The sequence below is a fragment of the Astatotilapia calliptera genome, chromosome 6 (genome assembly GCF_964374335.1).
Source record: "Astatotilapia calliptera chromosome 6, fAstCal68.1, whole genome shotgun sequence".
Taxonomy (NCBI): Eukaryota; Metazoa; Chordata; class Actinopteri; order Cichliformes; family Cichlidae; genus Astatotilapia; species Astatotilapia calliptera.
Genome location: NC_137427.1, coordinates 39,797,487 through 39,824,595, shown reverse-complemented (window position 1 = coordinate 39,824,595; position 27,109 = coordinate 39,797,487). Strand labels below are relative to the sequence as shown.

Genomic DNA, 27,109 nt, shown 5'->3' with positions numbered 1-27,109 from the left:
GTAGGCAATCCTCTGGTCCACCCTCCCTCCCTCTCAGCCACAGTGAGACTGGGGCAGCCTGGCAGGATGTTGAAGCCTGGCTGCAGAGAGGATATGCCTACACTATTCATTTTAAACTGCTATATTTGATTTTTCTGACATTTATAGGTTACTGTTAGTGAACTTTAGATTTTCTGTGATAAATAAAATTGTCATCTTTTACTGATATCATTACTTAATTCATGTAATTGTATTTTATGTAAACAATTCAACCATTATACTGCAATGCAGAGCGTCAACTTTTAAATATCGCTCTACTTTCTTAAGTCATTCAAAAATATAGATATTACTTACTGTATTCAAAGATCTAGATCATGAATCATCACAGGACAATACACAGTATACTGGGTCATGGTAACTATGGTAGGTCTTCATGACTCCAGAATGGAGACATCGATCTGACTGAGAAATGAAAATTAGGTCAAGCAGTGTGTTCTTCTCTGTGGTAGGGGCAGTGATGACCTGTGCGTATCCCCTAGACTCAAACAGCTCCAGGATTGGTTTGTTTGCACTGGATAAAACATTCTCATTAAAATCAGCACAAACTATGATGGGATGACAGTCCATGATCTCCAATGAGTCTAATAGGCTTACCAGGTTTTTCAGGAATGGCCTCAGAGTGTAGTCTGGAGGTCTGTATACAACTGCAATCAGAGCACTGACTGGTGCTTCAACCTTTAAAGCCAGAAATTCAAGGTCAGTTACATTATGGATGTACTGTTTTTCATGCACTTGAATGTCACTTTTCACATAAACAGCAACTCCACCACCACTTCTGTTTGCCATCTGGGGAAAGTTTGTGTAGGACAGGTGTCTGTTGCGTTTGAACAAATTGTAATTTTCCAAGTGGAGACTCTCTGCGACAAAAGAGCCCCGCAGGTGTGTTTCTGTTAGGCACAAAACATCTGCTAGACACAATTCATGGTGACTTTTGATGTCATTAATGTGAGCTGGCAGTCCCTCTGTATTATGATGAACAATGGTGAAAACCTCTGACCTGCTCAGTGTTTGCCTCACGTGTAGAAGAGGCATCATGTCATCAAGGTTGGCTTGTCTCATGTTCTCAAGCGCTGCAGTGATTTCTGGGTTGGTGAATATTTTTTTCTCCTCCATATCAAGAAGATACAGTCCACTGAGAGACGTCACTCTACTGACAGCTACGTAGGCCATGCCGGGCTCAAAAATGCTCTTAAGAGAGACAACAGCTGATGTAGTTGTCATACCCTGTACCTTATGTATTGTACATGCAAAGGCCAGCTTCACTGGGAACTGTCTTCGTACCACTCCTTTCTGCTTCAGATTCTCCTCTGCTCTCTCAATGTACACCATATCGTCTGCTGGTGTGCGGTTATTCTTTCCAGATGTCTCATTATCCATTTTAAGTCCAAGCTTGATGATGTGTTGGTCGTTTTCAGAGTGAACTACTCTAAGTAGTATTCCAAAAGCTCCATTAACCAAACCATTTTGTATGTCAATGTTTCTGGTGAGCATGACACGAGCTCCTTCTGCAACTTTCAGTGTGTCTGGTAACTCGTTTTTACCTCCTTTCAATGGTCTGTCTTGAAGTGCCATTCTGCCAGTTCTAGGATCTTTTCTATAATCATCTGCATGGATGTCAATGATATGAGTGTGGAGCAGAGCCAGTGTTGCAGAGTTGTGTGCATCCACTTCTTTATTAGTTGCAAAAATGTGCAACGCATCAGTTGGACAATGGGCTGGTTCAGTTATGGCCTGTGACAACAAATTTCTATCTGCTTCGCAAAGCTCATCCAACTTTCCTTTCACACGAATTCTGTTCAGCATCTCTGCAAAGACAACATCATCTTTCTGACGCATAATCTCAGTCAGAGTGATCATCTGAAAATGCTCCCGCCACAGGTCGATCTCGGACGGGTCGTGCACACAGAGAGGTTTAGACTGTCGCACTGGGGGTAGCTGATAGAAGTCTCCGACAGCAAGGACTGACATGCCTCCAAAGGGTCTCCGAGTCCCTTTGATCTGTTTGAGTCTTGCATCTACATATGCAAACAGATGTCTTGACACCATAGACACTTCGTCAATGACGATTATTTCAGCATTCAAAAGTTCTGATCTGACTTCATCCAGCTGATTGCCAAGTCCCTGAATGGGAGGTTTTAAGCTTCTAGGCAGCTTGAGAAGAGAATGCAGTGTTGTTCCAGAAATGTTAAAAGCTGCAGTCCCAGTGAAAGCAGTTAACAGGACAGTGGGTTTTGATATGTCAACGTCGTCTGCATATCTGGGCACTTTGCTCAGTATCTTAGATGCTTCTGAGTAGATGCATTTGATAAGATGTGATTTTCCTGTTCCAGCACCACCATTAATATAAAAGAAAAACTGCTCTGGATTTAGAGCACAGACTCTTTTAATGCACCAGTCTCTAACTGCATAAAATATGCAGGCTTGCTTCTTGTTCAGATTCTGAAACATCTGACGTAACAATGTGGGATCAATAGCAGGGGGTTCCCTGATGGCTCTGACTTCTGTTGAAGCATCAGCCTGACGGCTGTAGTCGGGCACATCTTCCTGTTCATTTTCATTGTCTCGCTCTCTTTCTTGTTCGACAAGTGGCAACCTTACGAGATCTGATTCAGGTGCCAGATTACACCATTCGTCAGTCACACCTCTGTTCTGCTCATATTCCTCAACAGCGCTCTCGATCTCCTCACTGTTTTTCTCATATTTTTCTCTGTTTCTTTTGACAATGTGTTGCACGTACTCAAGATGGTCAGTACCTGGTAGCTGTACACAGCCAGCACCATAGAAAGCCTGATAGGTTGGCAACGATGGTGTTTTCAGTTCGTGGTCTGAACGATGAGGAAGGTACAGTTTAAGCAGTCTTCCGTAATATTGCTCTGGATGTTTTTCTTGTGAGCAGCGGTGAAATCTGATGATAGCAGGCTTATTGTTTTTGCGCCTTTGCACAAACCCCATCTCATTGAGAAGGGGCAAAACATCTTTACCTTTTTTCTGTTGGCCATAGACAATCCTGCAAGTAGCAGCAAAGTCTGCCATGCACATCTCCTCATACTCTGGTGTTTCAGGTCTGGCTTTGTATTTGTCATTCAAAGATGTCATCCAAACATTGGAAGACTCAGGTGTTGTGTTGTCCAGAACTGACAGGGGACGACTCATTTTCACAGGATTATCATCAGTTGGTATGAATATTACAGCACGTGAACATTGCTTCATGTGAAGACCACATGCACGAGCAACACATTCTTGTGCACTGATCTCTCGCTTCTTTGAATATGCCTGCATGACGGCTCTCATTTCATCGCACTCATTTACACTGTCCTTATGGGAGTTCTCAATGACAGTTTTCAGGTACTCAGATAGCCCGCCCTCTTTTTTTGATATATATTTCATTAAATAATTTGCAGCACCAAAAGCATCTAAAACAAAGCTTATGTCGATATTACTGTTCCAGGCTTCAAGCAAATGTGGATTATAGCCATTTATCCAAGAGTCTTTTGGATCACGCTTTAGTATGATCGTACTCCTCATGTTCATTTTATTCAGGTATCTCTCATATTCTGCATGTGTCAACTTGCATCTTGCCAAGAGCTGCTCTAAACTCATGGAAGCAGTTTCAGGTTCATTCAGCAGCTGGTTCAGTGGTCTGAGCTTGTTCTTTGCTGTTTCTACTTCCAGTGCATCATCCTCACTGGTCTTGTGATCATTGTCTCATTGCAGGGTGGTTTGGGAAAACCAAAACGGCACCCGGAGCTTAAACTCCTAAAGCACGTCTTTGTGTGGTTCTTACTATGTTTTTGCACTTCTGTTACTTTCTTGTACAGTTCAGGTTGTTTATGTGGATCAGGCAGCTGAGCTGTGATGTATTTGTTTATAAAATCAAGAACAGTTTGCTCATCATCCTCCTCAAACACAGGAGCACCTTCTACCCACAGGAGACAGTGTATGTGTGGGCTTCCTCTGTGCTGAAACTCAACTCTGTAAAAGTAGTCAATGACTTTGCCAAGTGGCTCTGCGGGAGATAAGAGTAAATCTCTGAATAATGCTTCAACTCTCTTGTCAAACATGCGCATTGTTGTGACAGGATTGCTTCTCAGGATGTCACACTTTGCTGACCAGTCAAGTCCTTCAAAATTCACTTGTTCACCTTGCTGCCTTGTTATTGCCTCGATCACTTCAGGCCAGCGCATTTCAGCAGCTGAAAATGTGCAAAAGAACGTGGGAGTTCCCAACTGTCTGATCATGGCAAAAAGATCTCTTGTTGTTTTCTCCCAATAGGCTGGGGTTCCTCTCAGAGGCTGCATGAATCTCACTGCGTCTTTATTTCGCACCAGTTTCTCCACCTCATGTTTATCTTGTAACATGCCTGAGGTTATTTTTCTCCCATCTCTGGTCAGAGGCTTTGCCTTTCTTAACTGTATCGTCATGCTGGAAGTAGCCAAGTGTATTTCAGTCACAAACTGTGCAAAGAACAAATAGTTTGTGTCTTTGGCAAAACGATCATCAATGCAGAAAAGTCTTGATTTGAAATACCCACTGGGGGATACTTTGATCAGCCTTCTTTCATCAAGTGTGTTTTGGCCTGTAGGAAACTGCACAGGGAAGGCCATGGCCTCCAGTTTAGGTGTTTTGAAAAAACTTATTGGATTGTTTCTCTCTGCAGGAGCAACAGAGTAGATTCCTTCACTGAAACATAATATCTCCTCAGCCACATCAGGGGGCTGCAAACAGGACTCGAGTGCAAAACCACCATTAGTCAGTCCATCTGCTTGCTCTGAATCATCTCTCATCTGTTCATGCGATTGTTCACCATCACAGGGTAACGTGTCAATGTCCTGTTCATTTTTATTTTGTGCTTCACTCAGTGCATTTTTCTCACAGCTGTCAATTTCCATTAAATCAGCCTCATCATAATCGTCCTCATTCATGTTTTCATCATCATCATCATCATCATCTTCATCAGGAAGTGTTGGATCACACAGCTCAGCATCATCTCTGATGCTCACATCCTTATACTGTGGATGAATCTGCTTGAGTTTATGCAGTGCTTGCACAAGTTTAGACCAGCTTACAGTCTGAAACAGCTGATGACCTTTGTAAGACAAGCGTCTCTTCAGTTTCACTCTCATGATCTGAGAATTAATTCTCAATCGAGGCAATGCTTCAACAGTTTCCTGTACCTCGGATGGGACACAGACCACATTTCCTCTAATTGCTCTTTGTCTGCCTTTGGGAAGAGGAATGATCTTGGCAAATGGTATGCACTTGGCTATGAGATGTCTCTCCAGTATGTTGAGATCAGACAGTTCAGGTGGAATATCAGCAAGCTCCAGTGTATTGGCAACAGCAAGTGCTGGCATGAATCCATTTTTAAGATGATCGTGGCAGGTGTGACAAATCCACTCTCTCTTTCTCTCATCGGGAACATTGCACTGCTCATTTCTGCAGTTTTCATCACAAACATGAACAAACTTTCCTGTCAAACATGTTGCAACCACATGTGGGTTTTTGACATAATTTGACCTTGTGCAGGGTCGTACTTGGTTTGGAAATGAAGCCTTGAAGCATACAGTACATGGGTATGATGGTCCAACTTTGATTTGTGATTTGAACACAGATATGGCCTCGTTAATCACACTGTTGTCACTCTCTTGGGTTTGTCTGTTCACCCATCTGTATTTCCTTTTTATTTTCATTGCACATCTCATATTGTGCATAATCCTGAAGGCAAGATTACTTTGATACCTGTCTCGCATTAGTTGTTTCATTAGTTGTCTGTGTCTTACTCTGAATGCGTCATCACGTGCATAACGCTGAGTCACTCGAGATCTCTGTCTCTCTCTGAATTCAGGGTTTTCTTGATACCTTTTAGTGATATAGTTTTTTTGTTTTTGTCTAAATTCAGCATTGTCACAGTAGCGTCTTTTAATATATTGTTGTTGTTTCTTTCTAACTGTAGCATTCTCAGAAAAACGTCTTTTAACATATTGGTTTTTTTTCTGTCTGAATTCATCATTCTCACAATAACGTCTTTTCATATACTGTTGTTTTTTCTGTCTGACTTCAGGATTGTTTTTATATGCCTCGCTTGTGCAAGATTTTTTCTTTTCTTTGTAATCTTTATTTGAAGCGTACTTTTGTCGTTCTTTCCTTTTTTGGTTTTCTTTTCTCTGATTTCTGGGTTTCTCTGATGCCATTAATCTTCTTTTCATTTTTTGCCTTTGTTGTTTATTAACTTTTTTCAGTTTTTGTAAAACTATATCAGAAACATCACAGGCAGCAACATTTTTTATTGCAGCATTTGATTGACATGAAAAAGCATCATTCGATGGAAAGAAATTTAATTCACTGCATAGTTCTTCAGTTGGTATATTAGGAGGTTCATTCTGATCTTCATATGATGTGAACTGAGTCATATGGTCTTCTTTTTGTTCCACCAGTGGCGTACAAATGGACATTTGAAAAAAGATGTTCTCAGTCAGATCAGTGGTTGTGTTTCTCCTTGGAGAAGAGGAGTTTGCTTCATCAACAGTTGTATCAGAGTGAGTAGGTGCCACAGCAGTGGCAGCTGTTGGTCTGCAGACTGTGTCTGTGATAGTATCACTCAGGTTGACTGTGCTCATACTGTAGAACTGCACAGGCTTCAGTTCATAGTTACAAGAAGGTGATATCTCCATCATTTCATAAGAATCTTGGATCCTCTTAATCATGTCACTGAGGAGTGTGAATTTCAGCATCACTGCTGTACCACGATTACGTGACTGTAGTAGTAGAGGAAGACCACTGGCTGTTCTGGAGTGTGGATCAAAGAAACCATATTTGCCCGATGTGGATCTGAACACTGCGATACACAATCCACTCATAATCAATAAGGCATACTGCACATCTGACAACAGGCAGCTCAGTCCTGCTTCTAAGCTGAGAAAGGTATCTACTGCCTCCTCTGGAGGTTCTTCAAATGTCCCATACCGGGAAGGCTGTGTCATGTCGACATCATACATAGACCTGCGAGCATCAACTTTGTCTGGCAGCTCATCGGTTGCCAAATGAATATTTTTAGGAAATCTTTTCTTGGCCTCTTTGTACATCACATCACCTTTATCCAAGACCAGATTAAGGTCAGCTGTAGTCATGTTTTCATTCTCATGAAGGAATGCAAGAAATGTGAGTGAGTTACATGTGCACTGCTTGTTTCTGGAGTCTCCATATTTAGGATGTGCCTGGCTGTGAGATGCACAGACCTGTGTAACAGATGGCTGATTTTCAAGATTCTCTCTTTCTGCATGAGATTGTCCTGCCACATCATTGTGACAGCCTCTTTTCAAAAAATCAGCATAACCCACCTGTGGGGCACTTGACACCTCATGTTGTTCATTAACTTTATGCTGCAGTCCACTCTTTACAGCATCAGCATAAGATACCTGTTGTACATGTGCAGGAACATGTTGACCTGCCTGTTTGACACCATCAGCATTGGTCTTTGCAGACACACTGTCTTCTGCAGAGCTCTGAGGAAAATCACACTCAGCTTGTTCACATGTTGGTACTTTTTGAAACTCATGGAACTTCTTCCAGCGTTGTTTTGCAGCTTGTGACTTTTTCTGCTTCCTTGGCATTTTTACACAAGTGTTTCTCTTAGTCTTTAGAAAATATGTTTATAAAATAAGAGTGGCACACAGCAGGAGATGTTCTCTTTGTCTTTATATTTCAGTTTTTATTTGTCTGAAACAGTTGTCTTTCGTTTGACAGTTTGTTCTTCAGTCAAGAGAATATTATGCACTCTCTTTATTGGCTTGGCACAACTTAGCAGCAAGCGCAAAGTGAAAAACAGGTAGAGAGAAAATTTAGAAGAGAGAACAGGCAGAGCAGGAGAGACACGGTTGGGAAATCACAATCACACCGTGAATTAGAGTTTTCTTTGTTCAGTTCGTTCTCAGGTAGAGGCAATATATGCACTCCTTATTGCTTTAATGGCTTGGCGTTTTTCAGCAGCAAGCCAAGAGTGAAAAAGAGGTAGAGAGAAAATTTAGCAGAGAGAACAGGCAGAGCAGGAGAGACACGGCTTTAAATCAAACCGCAGAGTTTTCTTTGTTTGTTCAGTTTGTTCATAGGTTGAGGCAAAATATGCACTCTTTATTGCTTTATTGGCTTGGCGTTTTTCAGCAGCAAGCCAAGAGTGAAAAACAGGTAGAGAGAAAATTTAGCAGAGAGAACAGACAGAGCAGGAGAGACACGGCTTTGAAATCAAACCGCAATAAGATTCTTGGTTTGGCAAAATTTCTCACAAACCACAGGGTGAAATACAGATGGAAAGAAGGCAGAGACAATAGGTGGAGCAGGACAGAGGATAGAGGGGTTGGAGGGTTGGGATGTAAGAGAGAAGACTGGAGATCTGGTCCTTCTTCTTCTTCTTCTTCTTCTTCTTCACACTGTGAACAAAAAACAAGAAAAATATAATAATTTTATTAAAATAATATCACATGGTAATTGTATGAACTAATTGTGACTACTGAAAAAGGACAAAACAAATATTCAAGCTAAACTGTTGTCGGCTGCCATGTGCAAAAAGTTGCATAATTGGGCACTTTTTAAAAGAATATTTAATTAAATTCAGCAATAATATTTTTAAATACAAATATGATTGAGTGAATCATTAACTAATCACATGTAGTGTGACTACAAAAATGTACGAAAAAAAATATTTTAGCCCAATTGTTAAGCTGTACTTGTGTGTATTTGTTATAAAATTGTGTTTAAAAGGTCTAGCAAAAACTTTGAACCCACACTTTACAGTTTATATTATTCCGATTATTTTTTTTATTTTGGTCTACTTCTCTTACAGTATGTGCACACCTACCAGGCAAAGCACAGATGTCAGTCAAGTTCCTGAAAGTGTAAGAGCAGAAATAATATGTTAGTTGTCTGTACAGTGTTATCAGACTAACAGAAATACAAAGCCCACACACCATGATACACTGAACTTATAATTAGCAGGTTATACAGGTTATACAGCACACTAAAAGACACAGCAACCATTTTATAATTCAAACTAATTACCTGAAGTATTGCCACTTATGTAAGGCTACTGTTAGACTGTTATTAGCCTTAGCATTGCTGATAGCGCTAGCATTCCAGCTAGCATTAGCACTTCAGTTAATGTTAGCACTGCAGCTAGCGTTAGCATCGCAGCTAGCGTTAGCATCGCAGCTAGCGTTAGCATCGCAGCTAGCGTTAGCATTCTTAGTGTTAAAACTGAGCCACAATGGCAATAATGAAGCTCATTTGTTACTTTTGTCTCACTGACTGCCAATAAATATCACAGGAATATTCTTTTTGTCAGTTAACAACCGCTAAGGCTAGTGTTAGCACTATAGCTGGCGTTAGCATTAGCATTGAAGCTAGCGTTAGCACTGCTGCTAACAGCAAAACATCATAAACCTGTATAAATGATAGTAAAGGTTATTCTTTTTTTTTTCTTCTTTATTCTTTGAACTCTTTTGAACTCTGTTGGACTTGATATCTGAGTTTAAATGTCAAATGTATTTTTACCATCATAAAAATAAAACACTGCAGTACTGAGTGTACTATACTTACCACAGCAGAGAGCAAAGCGGAATGACGACAGTTGGTCCAGTGATGGGTTAAAAACAGATGAGGCGTTCAGGTGGTGCTTGGAAATTTGATCATCAGGTTGAACAGCATTAATGAGCATATACATGACTGTGTGTTGGTCTGTGTGTGTGAGACATAGAGAGAGAGGGAAAAATACACTAGACTAGTATACAAATGGGTACTTTTTGCCCGAGTATAAGCGAATGAGTGACGCACAGAGAAAGAGGGCAACTGGCATTAAACGAGCAAATAAAAAGTATGTCATCTTGAACTGTTTTATGGGTTTTATTTTAAGACTACTTTGAGTGTATTCGTGGGGAGATAAACTATACAGACTAAAAACAGAGACATTAAATGAGATTAGATTATTTAAGATGTGGGAAAATCCACTACAGACAGGTAGATGCTGTGAGCTTTAATTATCCAGTCAGAAAAGATTATTTTAAAGTCATCAACTGACTCCAGATCTGAAAAACCTGTGTGCAGAAGACAAGTCCACCAATACACAATCAGCTTGAATTTAGCAGGGCAATCAGAATGCTCTATTCAGTTGGCCTACACTAACTACTGACATACTATTTGTCTGAATTATTAACGGAGCCAAGATGCAGACTGCTTAAGTAGAGAGCGAGCTTTATAAACACGAAGGCGAAACAAACAGGAACGTGGTGTACAAAAAACACCTAAGAGTAACCTAAACTGGAAAAGGCTAAGCAAAAACAAACATGAAACAGAGATGCAGGGAGACGTAGAAAACATAGGGAAGCCACACAGGGCAACGGAGGACGATACACAGATGAACCAGCCACAAACAGAGGCAAACACAAGGCTTAAAGACACAGAGGGATAACGAGGAAATGAGACACAGAAGGAGGGCAAAGCTGGGAGTAATCAGACATGATTGTCTGACATTTTCCCTGTCAGACATACATTTCGTAAACTGAACACACTGAGATTAGACACGGACCTTGACAGTAAAACAGGAAACACACCGACAGAACAAAACCCACACAAACTTAACACAGACTGGGGGACACAGAACATAGGAACATGAAATGTGAAAAAGGAGCACAAAAACTCATAATAATAATAAACTTAAACATAAACACGGAGTCACAGACTCTGGACAATGACACTATTATTCTGTGACCCCTTTCAAATCTGCTTAATGGCATCTATTGGAAAAACTGCTTCTAAATCCAAGATTCCTGTCAAGCCAGCTTTTAAACCATGGAGATCCAGAGGAATTTTTCTACACAACAGCATGTTCTTTATGTTCCCGCTGTCAAAAATGTGGTCACAGGAGTAATGTAAAAGGTGGGGTCTTTTCTGCTGTTGAGACAAACTCCTGACTGAAAACAATGTATTTCTATGGGTCAGTTAGGAGGTTATCTATCTACTTGGATCTACACAGTTCAAAAAGTTTACATCTCTAAGTTTTGAAAGACACGGTGTTGGAAAGAGAACAACAATGGCTACGTTTTGATGGTAAAATGATGGCTGTAAAGCAAACACTGTGGACACAGTAGCAGTTGAAAGAGAAGTGTTTAAGATGAATCTTGGCAGAGTGAGACAGAGCTCGTTAGGCAGGCAGGTGTGAGCCTGGTTGCTATAGTGACTGCACCCAATGGCTCCATACACACGACACAGACATGCGCCTCACTTTTGCTGCTTAAAATGAACAGAAAAGTCAGGCCGAAACAAATCGTTCCCAAATGAAAAGTAGAAATCGACTTGATGAAATTCCTTCACCGTGAGCGACAGCAATGTCTAGTCTATACTCTAGAAAGTGCATTTTCTGAAGAAACTGCAGTGTGAATGCTTGAATCTGAATGTATGCACTGAAATGAATTAATTACTGAATTTAAGTTAAAAATCTTGAATGAGATAAAAAAAAAAAACCCGAATTTAACCTGAAAACAAAAGTGCTGAACTGCTAAAAGCTGAAGGTTACACAGAAGAAGAAGTTGGAAAAAAGCTGAAAATGTTTTAATTGTAAATTAGAAAAACCTAAGAAATGAGAAAAGAACATTTAGAGTCAGAAAACATCTGAAAGAATATTAAAAGGTCATATTCTTTGAATCACTGAATGACTAAAATGTGATCCCTCCGCTTGGACCCACACAGTTTAAAAAGTTTACATCTCTGAGCTTTGAAAGACAAGATGTTGGAAAAAGAACAACGATGGCGACGTTTTGAGGGTAAAATGATGGCTTTAACACTGTGGACACAGCAGCAGTTGAAAGAGAAGTGTTTAAGATGAATCTTGGCAGAGTGGCAGGCAGAGCTCGTTAAGCAGGCAGGTGTGAGCCTGGTTGCTATAGTGACCGCACCCAATGGCTCCATACACACGTACACAGACATGCGCCTCACTTTTGCTGCTTAAAATGAACAGAAAAGTCAGGCCGAAACAAATCGTTCCCAAATGAAAAGTAAAAGTCGTATTGACAAAATTCTTTCACCGTGAGTGACAGCAATGTCTAGTCTACTGAATTCTCAGTTTTCATGCCTATGGAGTTTATTATATGGACGTGGTGACAGTGTAAAGACACCATGCTCTTCTGATTTTCAAACGAACCTTCTGAGCCATTTTAACATTAGAGTCTATGGAAGAGTTGGAGGGAGGAGGCTGTGCATTGGTGACATTTACGAAAGAACCATAACACCTAGGACAATAGTAAACACATTGGATGAAAGAGGACAGCGATGGCTACGTTTTGAGGGTAAAATCATACCTGTAGAGCAAACGCTGCGGACACAGCAGCAGTTTTAAAAAAGATTTTAAGATTAATTTTTTTGCTCCTCTCACTCTAGCAGTTGAGCTGTCTCACTCTAGCCCCAACATTCCGTCCCATACACACCCATTATAAACTTTGAAACGGGTGAAAAAACATCATGAAACTTAAACTGGAACTGAAGAAAAAGTATAATAGATATTGAAAAGATAAATACAAGTTGAATAGTTGAATGTCTTGTCTTCGTTTTAAAGTTTGAATGGTGGCTCTATGTCAATGTATGTGGAAGTAGATACAGTTTAAAGAGGAGGAAGTTGAATGAGAATTTGAAGGGTCTCCCCATTGAAATACATTATAAAATTTTGTTGAAAAAAGTTGAATAAAATTAAAAATATAAATGTTAAAAATGAGAAAAATAGAAGCAATGTTGTCCAAAAGAATAGGAATCTAACGGTGTTTGAATGGTTTTTCTAAGTTGAACGGTTTTGAAGGAGATAGATTACAAAAAACGTACGGAATACAGAATAATAATAAAATAGAACTAGAAAGTGCATTTTCTGAAGAAACTGCAGTGTGAATGCTTGAATCTGAATGTATGCATTGAAATGAAATAATTACTGAATTTAAGTTAAAAATTTTGAATGAGATAAAAAAACAAAACCCGAATTTAACCTGAAAACAAAAGTGCTGAACTGCTAAAAGCTGAAGGTTACACAGAAGAAGAAGTTGGAAAAAAGCTGAAAATGTTTTAATTGTAAATTAGAAAAACCTAAGAAATGAGAAAAGAACATTTAGAGTCAGAAAACATCTGAAAGAATATTAAAAGGTCATATTCTTTGAATCACTGAATGACTCAAATGTGATCCCTCCACTTTGATCCACACAGTTTAAAAAGTTTAAATGCCTGAGCTTTGAAAGACAAGATGTTGGAAAGAGAACAATAATGGCGACAATTTGAGGGTAAAATGATGGCTGTAACACTGTGGACACAGCAGCAGTTGAAAGAGAAGTGCTTAAGATGAATCTTGGCACAGTGGCAGGCAGAGCTCGTTAAGCAGGCAGGTGTGAGCCTGGTTGCTATAGTGACTGCACCCAATGGCTCCATACACACGTACACAGACATGCACCTCACTTTTGCTCCTTAAAATGAACAGAAAAGTCAGGCCGAAACAAATCGCTCCCAAATGAAAAGTATAGGTCGTATTGACGAAATTCTTTCACCGTGAGCGGCAGCAATGTCCACTCTACCTAATTCTCAGTTTTCATGCCTGTGGAGTTTATTATATGGACGTGGTGACAGTGTAAAAACACCATGCTCTTCTGATTTTCAAACCAACCTTCTGAGCCGTTTTAACATTAGAGTCTATGGAAGAGTTGGAGGGAGGAGGCTGTGCATTGGTGACATTTATGAAAGAACCGTAACACCTAGGACAATAGTAAACACATTGGATGAAAGAGGACAGCCATGGCTACGTTTTGAGGGTAAAATCATACCTGTAGAGCAAACGCTGTGGACACAGCAGCAGTTTTAAAAAAGATTTTAAGATTAATTTTTTTGCTCCTCTCACTCTAGCAGTTGAGCTGCCTCACTCTAGCCCCAACATTCCGTCCCATACACACCCATTATAAACTCTGAAACGGGTGAAAAAACATCATGAAACTTAAACTGGAACTGAAGAAAAAGTATAATAGATATTGAAAAGATAAATACAAGTTGAATAGTTGAATGTCTTGTCTTCGTTTTAAAGTTTGAATGGTGGCTCTATGTCAATGTATGTGGAAGTAGATACAGTTTAAAGAGGAGGAAGTTGAATGAGAATTTGAAGGGTCTCCCCATTGAAATACATTATAAATTTTTGTTGAAAAAAGTTGAATAAAATTAAAAATATAAATGTTAAAAATGAGAAAAAATAGAAGCAATGTTGTCCAAAAGAATAGGAATCTAATGGTGTTTGAATGGTTTTTCTAAGTTGAACGGTTTTGAAGGAGTAGGCTTTCAAAAAACGTACGGAATAGATAATAATAATAATAAAATATAACTAGAAAGTGCATTTTCTGAAGAAACTGCAGTGTGAATGCTTGAATCTGAATGTATGGACTGAAATGAAATAATTACTGAATTTAAGTTAAAAATTTTGAATGAGATTTAAAAAAAAACAAAAAAAAAAACGAATTTAACCTGAAAACAAAGGTGCTGAACTGCTAAAAGCTGAAGGTTACACAGAAGAAGGAGTTGGAAAAAAACTGAAAATGTTTTAAATGTAAATTAGAAAACCCTAAGAAATGAGAAAAGAACATTTAGAGTCAGAAAACATCTGAATGAATATCAAAAGGTCATATTCTTTGAATCACTGAATGACTCAAATGTGATCCCTCCACTTTGATCCACACAGTTTAAAAAGTTTAAATGCCTGAGCTTTGAAAGATACGGTGTTGGAAAGAGAACAATAATGGCGACAATTTGAGGGTAAAATGATGGCTGTGACACTGTGGACACAGCAGCAGTTGAAAGAGAAGTGCTTAAGATGAATCTTGGTACAGTGGCAGGCAGAGCTCGTTAAGCAGGCAGGTGTGAGCCTGGTTGCTATAGTGACTGCACCCAATGGCTCCATACACACGCACACAGACATGCACCTCACTTTTGCTGCTTAAAATGAACAGAAAAGTCAGGCCCAAACAAATCGCTCCCAAATGAAAAGTAAAAGTCGTATTGACAAAATTCTTTCACCGTGAGCGACAGCAATGTCTAGTCTACCTAATTCTCAGTTTTCATGCCTGTGGAGCTTATTATATGGACGTGGTGACAGTGTAAAGACACCATGCTCTTCTGATTTTCAAACCAACCTTCTGAGACATTTTAACATTGGAGTCTATGGAAGAGTTGGAGGGAGGAGGCTGTGCATTGGTGAGATTTATGAAAGAACCATAACACCTAGTACAATAGTAAACACATTGGATGAAAGAGGACAGCGATGGCTACGTTTTGAGGGTAAAATCATACCTGTAGAGCAAACGCTGTGGACACAGCAGCAGTTTTAAAAAAGATTTTAAGATTAATTTTTTTGCTCCTCTCACTCTAGCAGTTGAGCTCTCTCACTCTAGCCCCAACATTCCGTCCCATACACACCCATTATAAACTCTGAAACGGGTGAAAAAACATCATGAAACTTAAACTGGAACTGAAGAAAAAGTATAATAGATATTGAAAAGATAAATACAAGTTGAATAGTTGAATGTCTTGTCTTCGTTTTAAAGTTTGAATGGTGGCTCTATGTCAATGTATGTGGAAGTAGTAAGAGTTTAAAAATGAGTAAGTTGAATGAGGATTTGAAGGGTCTCCCCATTGAAATACATTATAAATTTTTGTTGAATAAAGTTGAATAAAATTAAAAATATAAATGTTAAAAATATGAAAAATAGAAGCAGTGTTGTCCAAAAGAATAGGAATCTAACGGTGTTTGAATGGTTTTTCTAAGTTGAACGGTTTTGAAGGAGTAGGCTTTCAAAAAACGTACGGAATAGATAATAATAATAAACTAGAAAGTGCATTTTCTGAAGAAACTGCAGTGTGAATGCTTGAATCTGAATGTATGCATTGAAATGAAATAATTACTGAATTTAAGTTAAAAATTTTGAATGAGATTAAAAAAAAAACCCGAATTTAACCTGAAAACAAAAGTGCTGAACTGCTAAAAGCTGAAGGTTACACAGAAGAAGAAGTTGGAAAAAAGCTGAAAATGTTTTAATTGTAAATTAGAAAAACCTAAGAAATGAGAAAAGAACATTTAGAGTCAGAAAACATCTGAAAGAATATTAAAAGGTCATATTCTTTGAATCACTGAATGACTAAAATGTGATCCCTCCACTTTGATCCACACAGTTTAAAAAGTTTAAATGCCTGAGCTTTGAAAGATACGGTGTTGGAAAGAGAACAATAATGGCGACAATTTGAGGGTAAAATGATGGCTGTAACACTGTGGACACAGCAGCAGTTGAAAGAGAAGCGCTTAAGATGAATCTTGGTACAGTGGCAGGCAGAGCTCGTTAAGCAGGCAGGTGTGAGCCTGGTTGCTATAGTGACCGCACCCAATGGCTCCATACACACGTACACAGACATGCGCCTCACTTTTGCTGCTTAAAATGAACAGAAAAGTCAGGCCGAAACAAATCGCTCCCAAATGAAAAGTAAAAGTCGTATTGACAAAATTCTTTCACCGTGAGCGACAGCAATGTCTAGTCTACCTAATTCTCAGTTTTCATGCCTGTGGAGCTTATTATATGGACGTGGTGACAGTGGAAAGACACCATGCTCTTCTGATTTTCAAACGAACCTTCTGAGCCATTTTAACATTAGAGTCTATGGAAGAGTTGGAGGGAGGAGGCTGTGCATTGGTGACATTTATGAAAGAACCATAACACCTAGTACAATAGTAAACACATTGGATGAAAGAGGACAGCGATGGCTACGTTTTGAGGGTAAAATCATACCTGTAGAGCAAACGCTGTGGACACAGCAGCAGTTTTAAAAAAGATTTTAAGATTAATTTTTTTGCTCCTCTCACTCTAGCAGTTGAGCTGTCTCACTCTAGCCCCAACATTCCGTCCCATACACACCCATTATAAACTCTGAAACGGCTGAAAAAACATCATGAAACTTAAACTGGAACTGAAGAAAAAGTATAATAGATATTGAAAAGATAAATACAAGTTGAATAGTTGAATGTCTTGTCTTCGTTTTAAAATTTGAATGGTGGCTCTATGTCAATGTATGTGGAAGTAGTAAGAGTTTAAAAATGAGTAAGTTGAATGAGAATTTGAAGGGTCTCCCCATTGAAATACATTATAAATTTTTGTTGAATAAAGTTGAATAAAATTAAAAATATAAATGTTAAAAATATGAAAAATAGAAGCAGTGTTGTCCAAAAGAATAGGAATCTAACGGTGTTTGAATGGTTTTTCTAAGTTGAACGGTTTTGAAGGAGTAGGATTACAAAAAACGTACGGAATAGATAAAATATAATAATAATAATAATAAAGATTCGAATAACAATACTGTGAATGCTTTTCAAGCATTCACACTAAATAGAATAATAATAAAGATTCGAATAACAATACTGTGAATGCTTTTCAAGCATTCACACTAACTAGAAAGTGCATTTTCTGAAGAAACTGCAGTGTGAATGCTTGAATCTGAATGTATGCACTGAAATGAATTAATTGCTGAATTTTGAGTTAAAAATATTGAATGAAATAAAAAAAAAAATCAAAAAATCAAATTTAACCTGAAAACAAAGGTGCTGAACTGCTAAAAGCTGAAGGTTACACAGAAGAAGAAGTTGGAAAAAAGCTGAAAATGCTTTAAATGTAAATTAGAAAACCCTAAGAAATGAGAAAAGAACATTTAGAGTCAGAAAACATCTGAATGAATATTAAAAGGTCATATTCTTTGAATCACTGAATGAAGAAAATGTGATCCCTCCACTTTGATCCACACAGTTTAAAAAGTTTAAATGCCTGAGCTTTGAAAGACACGGTGTTGGAAAGAGAACAATAATGGCGACAATTTGAGGGTAAAATGATGGCTGTAACACTGTGGACACAGCAGCAGTTGAAAGAGAAGTGCTTAAGATGAATCTTGGTACAGTGAGAGAGAGAGCTCGTTAAGCAGGCAGGTGTGAGCCTGGTTGCTATAGTGACCGCACCCAATGGCTCCATACACACGTACACAGACATGCGCCTCACTTTTGCTGCTTAAAATGAACAGAAACGTCAGCCCTAAACAAATCGCTCCCAAATGAAAAGTATAGGTCGTATTGACAAAATTCTTTCACCGTGAGCGGCAGCAATGTCTACTCTACCTAATTCTCAGTTTTCATGCCTGTGGAGTTTATTATATGGACGTGGTGACAGTGTAAAGACACCATGCTCTTCTGATTTTCAAACGAACCTTCTGAGCAATTTTAACATTAGAGTCTATGGAAGAGTTGGAGGGAGGAGGCTGTGCATTGGTGACATTTATGAAAGAACCATAACACCTAGTACAATAGTAAACACATTGGATGAAAGAGGACAGCCATGGCTACGTTTTGAGGGTAAAATCATACCTGTAGAGCAAACGCTGCGGACACAGCAGCAGTTTTAAAAAAGATTTTAAGATTAATTTTTTTGCTCCTCTCACTCTAGCAGTTGAGCTGTCTCACTCTAGCCCCAACATTCCGTCCCATACACACCCATTATAAACTCTGAAACGGGTGAAAAAACATCATGAAACTTAAACTGGAACTGAAGAAAAAGTATAATAGATATTGAAAAGATAAATACAAGTTGAATAGTTGAATGTCTTGTCTTCGTTTTAAAGTTTGAATGGTGGCTCTATGTCAATGTATGTGGAAGTAGATACAGTTTAAAGAGGATGAAGTTGAATGAGAATTTGAAGGGTCTCCCCATTGAAATACATTATAAATTTTTGTTGAAAAAAGTTGAATAAAATTAAAAATATAAATGTTAAAAATGAGAAAAATAGAAGCAATGTTGTCCAAAAGAATAGGAATCTAACGGTGTTTGAATGGTTTTTCTAAGTTGAACGGTTTTGAAGGAGTTGGCTTTCAAAAAACGTACGGAATAGATAATAATAACTAGAAAGTGCATTTTCTGAAGAAACTGCAGTGTGAATGCTTGAATCTGAATGTATGGACTGAAATGAATTAATTGCTGAATTTTGAGTTAAAATTTTTGAATGAGATAAAAAAAAAAACAACCTGAATTTAACCTGAAAACAAAAGTGCTGAACTGCTGAAGGTTACACAGAAGAAGAAGTTGGAAAAAAGCTGAAAATGTTTTAATTGTAAATTAGAAAAACCTAAGAAATGAGAAAAGAACATTTAGAGTCAGAAAACATCTGAAAGAATATTAAAAGGTCATATTCTTTGAATCACTGAATGACTAAAATGTGATCCCTCCACTTGGATCCACACAGTTTAAAAAGTTTACATCTCTGAGCTTTGAAAGACAAGATGTTGGAAAGAGAACAACGATGGCGACGTTTTGAGGATAAAATGATGGCTGTAACACTGTGGAGACAGCAGCAGTTGAAAGAGAAGTGTTTCAGATGAATCTTGGCAGAGTGAGAGAGAGAGCTCGTTAAGCAGGCAGGTGTGAGCCTGGTTGCTATAGTGACCGCACCCAATGGCTCCATACACACGGACACAGACATGCACCTCACTTTTGCTGCTTAAAATGAACAGAAAAGTCAGGCCGAAACAAATCGTTCCCATATGAAAAGTACAAGTCGTATTGACAAAATTCTTTCACCGTGAGCGACAGCAATGTCTAGTCTACTGAATTCTCAGTTTTCATGCCTGTGGAGTTTATTATATGGACGTGGTGACAGTGGAAAGACACCATGCTCTTCTGATTTTCAAACGAACCTTCTGAGCCATTTTAACATTAGAGTCTATGGAAGAGTTGGAGGGAGGAGGCTGTGCATTGGTGACATTTATGAAAGAACCATAACACCTAGGACAATAGTAAACACATTGGATGAAAGAGGACAGCGATGGCTACGTTTTGAGGGTAAAATGGTGGCTGTAGAGCAAACGCTGTGGACACAGCAGCAGTTTTAAAAAATATTTTAAGATTAATTTTTTTGCTCCTCTCACTCTAGCAGTTGAGCTCTCTCACTCTAGCCCCAACATTCCGTCCCATACACACCCATTATAAACTCTGAAACGGGTGAAAAAACATCATGAAACTTAAACTGGAACTGAAGAAAAAGTATAATAGATATTGAAAAGATAAATACAAGTTGAATAGTTGAATGTCTTGTCTTCGTTTTAAAGTTTGAATGGTGGCTCTATGTCAATATATGTGGAAGTAGTAAGAGTTTAAAAATGAGTAAGTTGAATGAGGATTTGAAGGGTCTCCCCATTGAAATACATTATAAATTTTTGTTGAATAAAGTTGAATAAAATTAAAAATATAAATGTTAAAAATATGAAAAATAGAAGCAGTGTTGTCCAAAAGAATAGGAATCTAACGGTGTTTGAATGGTTTTTCTAAGTTGAACGGTTTTGAAGGAGTAGGCTTTCAAAAAACGTACGGAATAGATAATAATAATAAAATAGAATAATAACTAGAAAGTGCATTTTCTGAAGAAACTGCAGTGTGAATGCTTGAATCTGAATGTATGCACTGAAATGAATTAATTGCTGAATTTTGAGTTAAAAATATTGAATGAGATTAAAAAAAACCCCCCAAAAAACCGAATTTAACCTGAAAACAAAGGTGCTGAACTGCTAAAAGCTGAACGTTACACAGAAGAAGAAGTTGGAAAAAAGCTGAAAATGTTTTAATTGTAAATTAGAAAACCCTAAGAATTTAGAAGAGAACATTTAGAGTCAGAAAACATCTGAATGAATATTAAAAGTTCATATTCTTTGAATCACTGAATGACTAAAATGTGATCCCTCTGCTTGGATCCACACAGTTTAAAAAATTTAAAAGTCTGAGCTTTGAAAGACACGGTGTTGGAAAGAGAACAATAATGGCGACAATTTGAGGGTAAAATGATGGCTGTAACACTGTGGACACAGCAGCAGTTGAAAGAGAAGTGCTTAAGATGAATCTTGGCACAGTGGCAGGCAGAGCTCGTTAAGCAGGCAGGTGTGAGCCTGGTTGCTATAGTGACTGCACCCAACGGCTCCATACACACGTACACAGACATGCGCCTCACTTTTGCTGCTTAAAATGAACAGAAAAGTCAGGCCGAAACAAATCGCTCCCAAATGAAAAGTAAAAGTCGTATTGACAAAATTCTTTCACCGTGAGCGACAGCAATGTCTAGTCTACCTAATTCTCAGTTTTCATGCCTGTGGAGCTTATTATATGGACGTGGTGACAGTGGAAAGACACCATGCTCTTCTGATTTTCAAACCAACTTTCTGAGCCATTTTAACATTAGAGTCTATGGAAGAGTTGGAGGGAGGAGGCTGTGCATTGGTGACATTTATGAAAGAACCATAACACCTAGTACAATAGTAAACACATTGGATGAAAGAGGACAGCGATGGCTACGTTTTGAGGGTAAAATCATACCTGTAGAGCAAACGCTGTGGACACAGCAGCAGTTTTAAAAAAGATTTTAAGATTAATTTTTTTGCTCCTCTCACTCTAGCAGTTGAGCTGTCTCACTCTAGCCCCAACATTCCGTCCCATACACACCCATTATAAATTTTGAAACGGCTGAAAAAACATCATGAAACTTAAACTGGAACTGAAGAAAAAGTATAATAGATATTGAAAAGATAAATACAAGTTGAATAGTTGAATGTCTTGTCTTCGTTTTAAAGTTTGAATGGTGGCTCTATGTCAATGTATGTGGAAGTAGTAAGAGTTTAAAAATGAGTAAGTTGAATGAGAATTTGAAGGGTCTCCCCATTGAAATACATGGGAAATTTTTGTTGAATAAAGTTGAATAAAATTAAAAATATAAATGTTAAAAATGAGAAAAATAGAAGCAGTCATGTCCAAAATAATAGGAATCTAACGATGTTTGAATGGTTTTTCTAAGTTGAACGGTTTTGAAGGAGTAGGCTTTCAAAAAACGTACGGAATAAGAAAATATAATAATAAAGATTAGAAGAACAATACTGTGAATGCTTTTCAAGCATTCACACTAATAAAGATTCGAATAACAATACTGTGAATGCTTTTCAAGCATTCACACTAATAAACTAGAAAGTGCATTTTCTGAAGAAACTGCAGTGTGAATGCTTGAATCTGAATGTATGCATTGAAATGAAATAATTACTGAATTTAAGTTAAAAATTTTGAATGAGATAAAAAAAAAAACCCGAATTTAACCTGAAAACAAAAGTGCTGAACTGCTAAAAGCTGAAGGTTACACAGAAGAAGAAGTTGGAAAAAAGCTGAAAATGTTTTAATTGTAAATTAGAAAAACCTAAGAAATGAGAAAAGAACATTTAGAGTCAGAAAACATCTGAAAGAATATTAAAAGGTCATATTCTTTGAATCACTGAATGACTCAAATGTGATCCCTCCACTTTGATCCACACCGTTTAAAAAGTTGACATTTCTGAGCTTTGAAAGACACTGTGTTGGAAAGAGAACAACGATGGCGACGTTTTGAGGGTAAAATGATGGCTGTAACACTGTGGACACAGCAGCAGTTGAAAGAGAAGTGCTAAAGATGAATCTTGGTACAGTGGCAGGCAGAGCTCGTTAAGCAGGCAGGTGTGAGCCTGGTTGCTATAGTGACCGCACCCAATGGCTCCATACACACGTACACAGACATGCACCTCACTTTTGCTGCTTAAAATGAACAGAAAAGTCAGGCCGAAACAAATCGTTCCCAAATGAAAAGTAAAAGTCGTATTGACAAAATTCTTTCACCGTGAGTGACAGCAGCTTCTAGTCTACTGAATTCTCAGTTTTCATGCCTGTGGAGTTTATTATATGGACGTGGTGACAGTGGAAAGACACCATGCTCTTCTGATTTTCAAACGAACCTTCTGAGACATTTTAACATTGGAGTCTATGGAAGAGTTGGAGGGAGGAGGCTGTGCATTGGTGACATTTATGAAAGAACCATAACACCTAGGACAATAGTAAACACATTGGATGAAAGAGGACAGCCATGGCTACGTTTTGATGGTAAAATCATACCTGTAGAGCAAACGCTGCGGACACAGCAGCAGTTTTAAAAAATATTTTAAGATTAATTTTTTTGCTCCTCTCACTCTAGCAGTTGAGCTGTCTCACTCTAGCCCCAACATTCCGTCCCATACACACCCATTATAAACTCTGAAACGGGTGAAAAAACATCATGAAACTTAAACTGGAACTGAAGACAAAGTATAATAGATATTGAAAAGATAAATACAAGTTGAATAGTTGAATATCTTGTCTTCGTTTTAAAGTTTGAATGGTGGCTCTATGTCAACGTATGTGGAAGTAGTAGGAGTTTAAAAATGAGTGAATTGAATGAGAATTTGAAGGGTCTCCCCATTGAAATACATGGGAAATTTTTGTTGAATAAAGTTGAATAAAATTAAAAATATAAATGTTAAAAATGAGAAAAATACAAGCAATCATGTCCAAAAGAATAGGAATCTAATGGTGTTTGAATGGTTTTTCTAAGTTGAACGGTTTTGAAGGAGTAGGCTTTCAAAAAACGTACGGAAAAATAAAATATAATAACTAGAAAGTGCATTTTCTGAAGAAACTGCAGTGTGAATGCTTGAATCTGAATGTATGCATTGAAATGAAATAATTACTGAATTTAAGTTAAAAATTTTGAATGAGATAAAAAAAAAAAACCCGAATTTAACCTGAAAACAAAAGTGCTGAACTGCTGAAGGTTACACAGAAGAAGAAGTTGGAAAAAAGCTGAAAATGTTTTAATTGTAAATTAGAAAAACCTAAGAAATGAGAAAAGAACATTTAGAGTCAGAAAACATCTGAAAGAATATTAATAGGTCATATTCTTTGAATCACTGAATGACTAAAATGTGATCCCTCCACTTGGACCCACACAGTTTAAAAAGTTTACATCTCTGAGCTTTGAAAGACAAGATGTTGGAAAAAGAACAACGATGGCGACGTTTTGAGGGTAAAATGATGGCTTTAACACTGTGGACACAGCAGCAGTTGAAAGAGAAGTGTTTAAGATGAATCTTGGCAGAGTGAGAGAGAGAGCTCGTTAAGCAGGCAGGTGTGAGCCTGGTTGCTATAGTGACCGCACCCAATGGCTCCATACACACGGACACAGACATGCACCTCACTTTTGCTGCTTAAAATGAACAGAAAAGTCAGGCCGAAACAAATCGTTCCCATATGAAAAGTACAAGTCGTATTGACAAAATTCTTTCACCGTGAGCGACAGCAATGTCTAGTCTACTGAATTCTCAGTTTTCATGCCTGTGGAGTTTATTATATGGACGTGGTGACAGTGGAAAGACACCATGCTCTTCTGATTTTCAAAAGAACCTTCTGAGCCATTTTAACATTAGAGTCTATGGAAGAGTTGGAGGGAGGAGGCTGTGCATTGGTGACATTTATGAAAGAACCATAACACCTAGGACAATAGTAAACACATTGGATGAAAGAGGACAGCGATGGCTACGTTTTGAGGGTAAAATGGTGGCTGTAGAGCAAACGCTGTGGACACAGCAGCAGTTTTAAAAAAGATTTTAAGATTAATTTTTTTGCTCCTCTCACTCTAGCAGTTGAGCTCTCTCACTCTAGCCCCAACATTCCGTCCCATACACACCCATTATAAACTCTGAAACGGGTGAAAAAACATCATGAAACTTAAACTGGAACTGAAGAAAAAGTATAATAGATATTGAAAAGATAAATACAAGTTGAATAGTTGAATGTCTTGTCTTCGTTTTAAAGTTTGAATGGTGGCTCTATGTCAATGTATGTGGAAGTAGTAAGAGTTTAAAAATGAGTAAGTTGAATGAGGATTTGAAGGGTCTCCCCATTGAAATACATTATAAATTTTTGTTGAATAAAGTTGAATAAAATTAAAAATATAAATGTTAAAAATATGAAAAATAGAAGCAGTGTTGTCCAAAAGAATAGGAATCTAACGGTGTTTGAATGGTTTTTCTAAGTTGAACGGTTTTGAAGGAGTAGGCTTTCAAAAAACGTACGGAATAGATAATAATAATAAAAAAATAGAATAATAATAAAGATTCGAATAACAATACTGTGAATGCTTTTCAAGCATTCACACTAATAAAGATTAGAAGAACAATACTGTGAATGCTTTTCAAGCATTCACACTAACTAGAAAGTGCATTTTCTGAAGAAACTGCAGTGTGAATGCTTGAATCTGAATGTAAGCACTGAAATGAATTAATTGCTGAATTTTGAGTTAAAAATATTGAATGAGATAAAAAAAAAAAAACGAATTTAACCTGAAAACAAAGGTGCTGAACTGCTAAAAGCTGAAGGTTACACAGAAGAAGAAGTTGGAAAAAAACTGAAAATGTTTTAAATGTAAATTAGAAAACCCTAAGAACTGAGAAAAGAACATTTAGAGTCACAAAACATCTGAAAGAATATTAAAAGGTCCTATTCTTTGAATCACTGAATGACTAAAATCCCTCCACTTGGATCCACACAGTTTAAAAAATTGAAAAGTCTGAGCTTTGACAGACACAGTGTTGGAAAGAGAAGAACGATGGCGACGTTTTGAGGGTAAAATGATGGCTGTAACACTGTGGACACAGCAGCAGTTGAAAGAGAAGTGTTTAAGATGAATCTTGGCAGAGTGGCAGGCAGAGGTCGTTAAGCAGGCAGGTGTGAGCCTGGTTGCTATAGTGACTGCACCCAATGGCTCCATACACACGCACACAGACATGCACCTCACTTTTGCTGCTTAAAATGAACAGAAAAGTTAGGCCGAAACAAATCGTTCCCAAATGAAAAGTAAAAGTCGTATTGACGAAATTCTTTCACCGTGAGCGACAGCAGCTTCTAGTCTACTGAATTCTCAGTTTTCATGCCTGTGGAGTTTATTATATGGACGTGGTGACAGTGGAAAGACACCATGCTCTTCTGATTTTCAAACCAACCTTCTGAGCCATTTTAACATTAGAGTCTATGGAAGAGTTGGAGGGAGGAGGCTGTGCATTGGTGACATTTATGAAAGAACCATAACACCTAGTACAATAGTAAACACATTGGATGAAAGAGGACAGCGATGGCTACGTTTTGAGGGTAAAATCATACCTGTAGAGCAAACGCTGCGGACACAGCAGCAGTTTTAAAAAAGATTTTAAGATTAATTTTTTTGCTCCTCTCACTCTAGCAGTTGAGCTGTCTCACTCTAGCCCCAACATTCCGTCCCATACACACCCATTATAAACTCTGAAACGGGTGAAAAAACATCATGAAACTTAAACTGGAACTGAAGAAAAAGTATAATAGATATTGAAAAGATAAATACAAGTTGAATAGTTGAATGTCTTGTCTTCGTTTTAAAGTTTGAATGGTGGCTCTATGTCAATGTATGTGGAAGTAGATACAGTTTAAAGAGGAGGAATTTGAATGAGAATTTGAAGGGTCTCCCCATTGAAATACATTATAAATTTTTGTTGAAAAAAGTTGAATAAAATTAAAAATATAAATGTTAGAAATGAGAAAAATAGAAGCAGTCATGTCCAAAATAATAGGAATCTAACGGTGTTTGAATGGTTTTTCTAAGTTGAACGGTTTTGAAGGAGTTAGATGCCAAAAAACGTACGGAAGATGATATAATAATAAAGATTAGAAGAACAATACTGTGAATGCTTTTCAAGCATTCACACTAACTAGAAAGTGCATTTTCTGAAGAAACTGCAGTGTGAATGCTTGAATCTGAATGTATGCACTGAAATGAATTAATTACTGAATTTAAGTTAAAAATCTTGAATGAGATTAAAAAAACCCCCGAATTTAACCTGAAAACAAAAGTGCTGAACTGCTAAAAGCTGAAGGTTACACAGAAGAAGAAGTTGGAAAAAAAGCTGAAAATGTTTTAATTGTAAATTAGAAAACCCTAAGAAATGAGAAAAGAACATTTAGAATCAGAAAACATCTGAAAGAATATTAAAAGGTCATATTCTTTGAATCACTGAATGACTAAAATGTGATCCCTCCACTTGGACCCACACAGTTTAAAAAGTTTACATCTCTGAGCTTTGAAAGACAAGATGTTG

The 27,109-nt window shown here is 37.8% G+C and overlaps 2 protein-coding genes across 2 annotated transcripts in view; both read right to left on the bottom strand.

The window, feature by feature from the left end:
* The window catches only part of kcnh1b (potassium voltage-gated channel, subfamily H (eag-related), member 1b), a 237,164-nt gene that overhangs the window by 130,281 nt on the left and 79,774 nt on the right, over positions 1-27,109 (bottom strand). The window lies entirely within an intron of this gene.
* Positions 352-11,762, bottom strand: LOC145429155 (uncharacterized). The gene is made up of 3 exons (XM_080302199.1): positions 9,628-11,762; positions 8,891-8,919; positions 352-8,462 (listed from the first exon to the last, which is right to left on the bottom strand). The coding sequence occupies exon 3, from the start codon at positions 3,637-3,639 to the stop codon at positions 352-354; it is 3,288 nt and encodes a 1,095-aa protein (XP_080158325.1). The 5' UTR covers positions 3,640-8,462; positions 8,891-8,919; positions 9,628-11,762.

Excerpts from the sequence above, each read along its gene's own strand:
- LOC145429155 (XM_080302199.1), bottom strand. The coding sequence starts at position 3,639 with ATGAGTTTAGAGCAGCTCTTGGCAAGATGCAAGTTGACACATGCAGAA.